General features: G+C 42.2%; 1 protein-coding gene across 1 annotated transcript in view; it reads left to right on the top strand.

The window, feature by feature from the left end:
* LOC105294779 (triple functional domain protein-like) overlaps positions 1-9088 on the top strand; it is a 236917-nt gene that overhangs the window by 213817 nt on the left and 14012 nt on the right. Inside the window, exons 22-27 of the mRNA XM_023532946.1 lie at positions 3162-3356; positions 3457-3572; positions 4388-4454; positions 5060-5169; positions 6148-6217; positions 6806-6895. Of these exons, the coding sequence (XP_023388714.1) occupies positions 3162-3356; positions 3457-3572; positions 4388-4454; positions 5060-5169; positions 6148-6217; positions 6806-6895 (648 nt within the window). The remainder of the gene's footprint in view (positions 1-3161; positions 3357-3456; positions 3573-4387; positions 4455-5059; positions 5170-6147; positions 6218-6805; positions 6896-9088) is intronic.

Raw genomic sequence — 9088 nt, 5'->3', positions numbered from 1 at the left:
TTCTCAAACCTGGAGTGGTGTCATTGGAAGAATGAGCAGAACAGGCATTTTTTGGGCCTTGTATTTTATTTTTCAAAAAGTATCTAAAATCATAGGCAACATCTGACCTGTTTCCCAAATATACAGAGCCGTTTCCGTCGTTGGGTGTGTTGATTCAGTTTTGCGAAGAGGAACTGGTAGATTTTGAAAGAACACCTGTCACTTTTTTTCCTTAGCAACTATTTTCCTCTGGTTTCCGGTTGCCTTCCTTTTCATCGGAAAGCCTCTGCTTTGGTGCTTGGAGATGTCATTTCATTTCTCCTGTTGAAACTGGCCACTTTCTTGCATCCTCTGTCACCCTCTCGTACCGTCTTCCAAGAAGACATTTTTTTGTTGTTACGTACAGAATCTTTCAGTCAGAGAGGACAGCCTTCTACTCCAACTGTTACAGTAATTAGCACTGTAACATTTTCGGTGTTAATGGAAATAAAGCCTCTCATCACTAAGGCTCAACTCAATTCATTTGCAACTCAATGCATTTTAAAAATACTAATTAAAATCAAAATATAATCAGGATTAGCACACTCATTGCATTTAATTTTTTTGATCCCACCATTCATTCGATGATTACTGAGCTCCCTCCTACGTAAAGGAACTGTGCTGGGTGCTGGACTCGGGTCGCATGTTCTGGTTAGAGAAACGGGCAGTAACATGATAAACGGGGAACTACGTACACACGTACACGTTAAATGACGAAAACAAAGATCGCTGCGGGAGGGAGGGATGCCATCTCGGATGGAGAGGCCAGGGCGGACCCCATTGAGAAGCCCTTGACTATCCGATGAGCATGTTTTGTTTAAACGAAGTTTACACGTGGAGGGAAGATTTGTCTGTACCAGGCCTAGCCTGTAGGAAGCCTGCTTTGGTGCATTTGGTTTCATATAATCGGAATCGTCTCTTGGTGTGACATGGTGGCAGCTGGTCTGTTTTGTGATGTGCGTTAGACATACACAGAAACCTTCCTGTAGTTTCTTGCTGTTTTTTGTTTTCTGTTTTAATCTAGGCAAACTGCGTGGTCTTTTTAATCTTTACTTCTATATCCCCAGCACTTAAAACACAAATAGTTTTCGTAACCCCTAAGAGATAGGCATAGTTTGCAGGACCCTCCCCTGATGGCATTCGTGACAGTGAAGAGAAGCGCTTCAGTGGGGTACAGCACCCCTTTTCCGTGCTTTCCAGCAGATTCATATCTTGGCACACAGAAGTTTAACCTGATCTAGACAGCCTAATTTAAAAATCCTACATTAGTCATGTTAATTCTCTTCGATAGGAAGATTTAGTAATGTTTCTAAGTTAATTCCTTTTGGAATTTAAGCTTCCAGATCTGAAACTTGGCCTTCTTATTTCCTTGGTTTGTAATTAGGCTTGTTTTAACATCGTCAGAAAGGTGTCATGCTAGTGACAAGTCAGAAGATTTAGCAAATATTTTCCTTTTAGTTTACTTGAGTTCATTTTCACATAAAACGAAGGCCCTAAAATCTTGTATTTTAAATTTTGCTGACTTTGTACAATGAGTAGCTCTTACAGAACTTATAATATTGATTTTTTTTCACAGATGTATTTATGTTCCTTGGGTTGTGTTTTCATTTTTTTTTTTTTGAAGAATATGTATTCATACCTGTTAAAAGTACCATGCCAATTAAATTTACAGACATAAACACGCTTGCGTAAAGAACCTAATGTTAATTTATTTTCTCAATAAACATTTGGTGAGTGTTCCTGACGTGCCAGACACATGGAGGTGCATGAGATATTAGTATGAAAAACAAATATCCGTGTCCTGCTCTGGACCCTTCTCACAGGAGAGGGACAGACAGTAATCACACCCCGGTTAGAACGCGGTGCATGCTGTCGGAGACGGGGCGGAGGGGAAGGGCGCTGGGGCGGGCGGCAAGTTACAATTTTAAGGGAGCCGAGAGGGCAAAGACCTGAAGCGTCTGCGGAGGCATCTGGGGGGTGAGGATTGCAGGGAGGAGGGACAGAAGACAGGAGCCTGCCTGGAGGGCTCGCGCCGCAGGGGACCGGCCTCTCCCAGCTGCCCGGGGTTGGTGTCCGAGTCTGAGGATCTTTACAGCTGACTTTACAGGTTACCTGGTGATTTCTGGCTCAGAACTTTTATTGTACAAACTAAGATAATTGATTCAGGTTTTGAACTCTGACCTTCCGTTTGGGGATTTTTAAAGCCAATTTCCTGAATGTTAGTCATAAAGATTTTCTAGTTATCTGCTTATCTGAGAAAAGCAGATTCCACAGCAGAAGAGTAACTGGTCCTGTGCAAGGCCAGTGTCACTGTGGAAGGAAGCCTCGTAGTGAAAATAAGTGAAGCGGATGTGGCCGAAGAGCTGATGAAAAACCAGAGTTGAGTGAAGTTACCGCCATGTGTACGGAACCGATGTTTCATGGTTATCCTGAACTGTATGAAAATAAGAAAGTTATGCTTAACTTAAGACCTTTGCTATGTACATATAAAATAATATTTTTTTTTAAAAGAGAGAGTTCTAAAGCAGGAAACAAAATTTAAAATACCCTTGGGAGAAAATTTCCTGACTAGTGACTTTCCCTCCTGGGAGTTAAAAACGGCCTGAGCACGCGATGCGGAGGACACTGGGCGGGGGTTTGGTCGAGTGTCTGCCACGGGGAGAACTTCTGCCACACGTGCTTCAGGAAAACCAGGATCTCAGATGCTGCCTCGAAAGCTTTCCGTCTAACTGGGCCAGGAGAATAAACGCGCATGAAGCAGGGATGTGTCTTTGTCACCGACCCGGATAAGGTCAGAGGCAGAGGGTCTTGGAACTGTAGAGAGGACGTCCTGAACACTTCTGCAGATTTTTACCGAGCATCTGCCAGATGAAGATGTTGAGAGAAAGTCTAGGCGTTTTTTTTATTATTATTATTCAAGATCCTAAAAATGCCACTCATTGCAGAAGGGCTGAGGAAGAAGGGCTCGTCTAGGGTCAGGGAGAGGAGCTCGGTGCACTGGAGCTTTAGTTTCTGTCACCAGCGGTTCTTTCTCCTGTTCAGAGCCGAGTTGTAGGCAAGTCGCCACCGTTTCTGGTTTCTGGCAGTTGGCTTCATTTGCTTCACAATACTTTCCTGTTTTTTTTTTGTTTTTTTTTTTGTAGCAAACCAAAGAGAGAGTGAAACTATTGATACAGCTGGCTGATGGCTTTTGTGAAAAAGGGCATGCCCATGCGGCAGAGATAAAAAAATGTGTCACTGCCGTGGATAAGAGGTACAGAGATTTCTCTCTGCGGATGGAGAAGTACAGGACCTCTCTGGAGAAAGCCCTGGGGATTTCTTCAGATTCCAACAAATCGGTAAATCGCCTTGTGCAAACCGAGTCAGTCACAGCGTTCTTCCCCGTGTCCTGTTTATTGACTAAGTTCACTGAAGTTCATTGACTTTCTTATCCCACAGAGTAAAAGTCTTCAGCTCGACATCATCCCCGCCAGTATCCCTGGGTCAGAGGTGAAACTGCGTGATGCTGCTCATGAGCTTAACGAAGAAAAACGGAAATCCGCCCGCAGGAAAGAGTAAGCCAGTCTTTCAGAACCTGCCAGATTCACCGAAAAAGTAAAGAAAATGTCACTTGGACAAACAGGCTTCTCTGTGTGCTTGGAAGCCAGACACTATTACTGCCTCTTATTGCTCTGAATGTGCTTACTTTTTGCAGTTCAAAGGCCTCTGTGTCCACTGTCCCCTTATCACCTGATTCAGAGACAGTATCTTATTTTTTATTCGCTATGCCCCCATCAAGTGGGTTGACAAATTGTTACAGTATCTTTTCTCATCCACAGATCATGAATAGCAATCCTGAGAAGAAATTAATAACATAAGCGGAGGTGTTTAAAAGTTGCCAATTAGTAAACTATACAAGATACTAATAAAGACAGAAGATCGCTCTAAAGCAGCGACTCCCAGTCGACTCCCAGTCGGGGGCAGTCCAGTTCCCTGGGTGACATTGGCAGTGTGGGGACATTTTTGGTTGTTACATAGCAGGGAGGGGAGAGTGCTGCTGGCATCTAGTGGGTGGAGACCAGGGATCTGCTAAACACCCTCCAAGGCCCAGGACAGGATGGCCCCGCAGCAAAGCGTCACCCAGCCCCGCACGGCCACTCCGCTGGCTTTGGAACCCTGATCTTAGGCACCTCAACAGAACTTTTTCCAAACTGTTTTTTCTTTTGAATTGGTGACTATCGTTCTGTCTCCTCTTGATTTAATTCTCCAAAACACATTACTGACGGATGTTTTTCAAACCACCTTATTACTTCATAAACCATAAAAGCAGGTAGTTAAAAAAGCACGTATCCTGACTGTGAGCTAAACTGTCTGCTGTCCTCTGTTTCAGGTTCATAATGGCTGAGCTAATTCAAACCGAAAAGGCTTACGTAAGGGACCTCCGGGAGTGTATGGATGTAAGTAAGTTTTTTTGCTTGTTTATTTAGATTGAGTCTAATCTTGTATTTATTCTCACCTATCAGTAGTTCTTAAAATAATCACACTTTTTGTTGTTGTTTTTGAGATTTAAAGTGTGTTAAGCAGCCAGCTTCATGCTGCCACGCTTCTGTGAAGTTCTAGGCTTGTTTTTTGCTCATGACAGGGATGATGCAGCGTTAATCCTCTCATTCCATTTATCACATGACAGCCTGGCTGACATTCTCTTTGCTTAGAATTTGACAGCAGCTTCAGAGAAATGTGCCTACTAATTATGATCAGCGCGTAATACTCAGTAGTTTTATGAACATTCGTTGTGCCTTGTGGAGTAGGTTAACTCCCAGATCAGGAGCTGAGAATAAGTTCAGAGCCAAAAAGTAAGAAAACTGTTCTCCAGTATTATAGCAACTGATGAGCTTTTTTTTTTTTTTAAATTTTTTTCATGTAGTTTTATAAAAAGCTTCGTCCTTAAGGTATATTTTCAGATATACATTAACTCCTGGCACATATTTACAGATTCAGAAATACCCGTTTCTTGAAACTTTGCTGCCGGTTTTCGTCTGACCCCTCTGTTTCCTCCTGGCAGACCTACCTGTGGGAAATGACCAGCGGCGTGGAGGAGATCCCACCCGGCATCGTGAACAAGGAACTCGTGATCTTCGGAAACATGCTGGAGATCTATGAGTTCCATAACAAGTGAGTGCTTCACCTTTGCGGGCCTGGCACTGGGTACCCGTGAAATCGAGGCACTGTGTCAGAGTTTCGTAGCAAGAAATACACGTTTCTGATTAAATTGAGCCCAGATGGCAGTGATTTTTTTTTTTTTTTTGAAATTTGAATGAAGCCTATCAGACTTTCTTCGATAAGGTTGACATTCTAGCGTCTGTTTTAATACAGGCTCATTGGGTAGAAAATAAGATTAGGAAAACTATGAAAACTGTTTCAGTAAGAACCGTAACTTCTCTCAAGCTGTGTCATCGGCTGCTCCATAAAGTACTTCGGGTTAAAAGAAAAAAGAGGTTTCCACGGGCTGCGAGCCAGCGTTCGGTCTTTCCTGATAGAAGGGAAGAAGGAAATGAGGCTCGAACAGATGTGTAGCCTGACCAAAATAAGACGCACTTTCCATTGGGACAAGAGGCCCACGGTTTTATTTTTTAAGATTTTTTTAAAAATGTTATTATATTTACTGGAGCGACATTGGTTGATAAAATTATATCGGTTTCGACTGTCCCTTGGCTATAACACGTCACCTGTATATTACACGGTGTGTTCACCACCCAGAGATGTTTTTAAAAGCAGCGGAAGGTACAAGTCCGTCCAGCCCAGTAGACTGTGGAAACACGATGCGGGGACAGACCTAGGGGGTCTTCCTCACTGCCCTGCCCTCACCCCAACAAAAGACATTGAAATCTAAGTGGACACTTCCCATTTCCATCCGTACATTACATCGTTAGCTACCAAACAGAACACTTTCCCCGAAGTAAGCTGCAGGGTTAAAATTTCAGTTAGGAAGTTTGTGAAGGCTGAACTGCTTAGCCATTTGGAGTCATAACTTACCCTGATTAAGGGGGTTGCCTGGATTCGTGGTATGCTCCGTTCCACGTTCTGACATATCTCACTAGTAAAATGTTTTACGGCACCATAATAATATGATAACGTTTTTCTTCTCTGCAGCATATTCCTCAAAGAGCTGGAAAAATATGAGCAGCTGCCAGAGGACGTTGGACATTGCTTTGTCACTTGGGTAACGAAACCTCAGCTTCTGGTTCTCTCACAATTATTTGGTGGCTTTGAAGGAAGTTAGAAGGGATGCTGTTTATTTCTTTAATGTCAGCATCTCCTATGGTATCTGCATACATGGAAACAGACTTTGCCTCCAAGAATTATATTCTCCAACTTGTTACTGATGGCACAGTGAGCTTTTTATTGGCAGTAGCATTGGTTGGAAATACACCATTCATTTTCCCAGACCCCCATGTGGCCCTGGAGATTCACGAGTGCCCGGCCCTGCCCTGGCGGCCGGAGGACGGTCATCTAGCCAGGAGGGGGACAGATGAGTGACCTGGTGGTCATGCCATCTAAGCCTGCTGCCCGGGCTTGCACAGACCATCGTTGGGGAACAGAGAGGTCATGCCCATCCCCGTCTGCCCAGTCCGGGAGGCTTCTGGAGGTGTGCGGTATTAGCAGGATGTGTTTCTGATTTTAATAGCTCTTTCTATGAAATGTGGTTTCTTTAATTTGGAGCCTAAATTACACACAGCTACATAAAAGTATTGTAGTTTGACTTACCACCATTGGAAAAAGATATTCTAATTTTTTTGTTTGTTTATAGGCAGACAAGTTTCAGATGTATGTCACTTATTGCAAAAATAAGCCTGATTCTACTCAGCTGATATTAGAGCATGCAGGATCCTACTTTGATGTAAGTAATAGATTACTAAAGAAGCCGTGAAATTTCCTAAGTCGTACTTGGTATACATCAAATTCAGCATTACTCATAATTCCTGCCTACTCGATGGGACAATATTTCATTTTCATTTTTATCTGTTACATTTATGGTGGGACATTTTTATATTTTCTTCTGCTTTTAAAAGCTCAAGTACAATAAACTGTGTATCTGTAACAAATTCAGGTTTTAATAGGCATACGTTCGTATGTCATTACTTACGTATGTGATTATTTTCATATAATCACGTATGTGATTATTTTCATATAATCACGTATGTGATTATTTTCATATAATCACAAATTTTTACGTGTAATATTACACATAGAAGATATAAACTATTAATTTAAGCTTCTTTTCCCCTCGAAAACAAAAATAACTTCGAATCTTTTTTAGTCGTTTATTTTTTTCCATTTTAATTTCACGATGTTGTTATTTTCCAGAAGTGGCCTAACTAGCAAAATTCTGCAAGACGCACTGTGACCTCTGGGCCCATTGAGAGGGTCATTACGTGTGTCCTCGTTCGTGTGAGTGTAGGTGCAGGTTGGCTTTTTTTGAAAGCTAATGTAGGAAGTTTTTTTAATATAAAAAGGAACAGAGCCTCATGATATAATATACAGAATGCTTTTTGGGTTTCTAGAATGTCATCAAATGTGTGCCAAATACATTTTGGTTAAAAGAGAAGGTACTTGGAATGTTAGATAGAGTTTGGTGCAGAAGCCCAGGAGAATATCAGCCGTTTCTGTCTTTATACTTGTGCAAGGCAGATGACCTTCCCCTCTCTGAAAGCCTGGGAAATTAGAATAAGTTTTAGTTTCTGTCTTTGGGATGGACCCTGTCTGTAGATGGCCCTGTCTTAGTTGCCATTCTCACGCCCAGTAATTATTCCTCACTGTCTTTGGAGATGGAAAGTCCGCTCCTGGCCCAGTGCTGCCTTTTTCACTATTTCCCGCGAACCTAGGTCTTTGCCATGAGAAGAAGCCCAGCACCGTGTGGCCACCTGCAGAGTTAGAATTCTTTAAGGCCTACGTATTGAGAGCGTGTGGCACTTCTGATGTTTCGAATCAGAGCCATTTAAAAAACCCTTTGCCTTAAAACATCTTTAATAATACCGGAAGTCATGCTCATCCAATTAAGAGATAAGCAAATTCCATGCCTGTTATTTGTGTTATGTAGCATCATTGCCCATTGTCCTAGGTAGGGCTCATTTATGTATCAGCGCTCGGTCATAGGTGCCCGGCACAGAGTGGCGAATAACACAGACAAGGCACCCACCCGCCTTCACAGAGAGGAACAGAATCAGCAAGGACTTTATTACATGTAAACAACGGAATTACAAATGCAAAGTAGAAATAATAGCATTAGATATGCCACTGACCAGTAAGCTAGATCCTTCTTTTACCCCCAATTGTGCCTTCTCCCATCCAAAGTAAAATTTTATAAGCAAAGAAGTTTTTGTTGATATCCTAATAGCTTTCTAGAAAAAGGGGACTTTATTATTTCAGCAGGATTAAGCCTTTTTTCAGATAATTCATAAGAATACTGTGATCTTGTCACCATTTTTGACTAGTATGACTCTGTGCTAAGAGATTGTAATAAGGAAGGCAACAAAAATAGTGGGATTGGTATTTAGAAATATTGGAGACGTGTTTCTGAAAATGTTATTAAACCAAGGTGTATTAAAAAGACATAGTATCTTGGACGTGATTCCATAGTGTAGCAGTTAGCACGTCTGCTTTACACTCAGAAGATCCTGGGTTCACGCCCCAGTGGAGCCACGGTTCATGGTCTGTGGCCATGCCACCCTGAACAAGTCTAATCTTGTCTGATCTCAGAAGCTAAGCAGGGTCGGGCCTGCTTAGTACTTGGATGGGAGACCACCTAGGAAGACCAGGTCTTCCTAGGTGCCTACAGCATAAAAAATAATTTAAAAAGAAAAAGAGACGTAACATCTTTCAAATCAATTTGGCATATTCACGGCCTGGAATACTGCTTAGTAGTTTGAGGGGATTAACTCTCGATACATGGACAACATAGATTAATCTCCAAAACGTGGCCTGAAAGAGGCTAGATATTTAAAAAAAGACATTCTGTACGATTCTTTTTATGTGAACTTCTAGAATGTGCCAAACCAATCTGTGGTGATAGAAATTGGAACCAGGGCTGCCT

Source organism: Pteropus vampyrus, unplaced genomic scaffold, assembly GCF_000151845.1.
Source record: "Pteropus vampyrus isolate Shadow unplaced genomic scaffold, Pvam_2.0 Scaffold94, whole genome shotgun sequence".
Lineage (NCBI taxonomy): Eukaryota > Metazoa > Chordata > Mammalia > Chiroptera > Pteropodidae > Pteropus > Pteropus vampyrus.
This window is presented reverse-complemented; position numbering and strand designations above follow the sequence as displayed.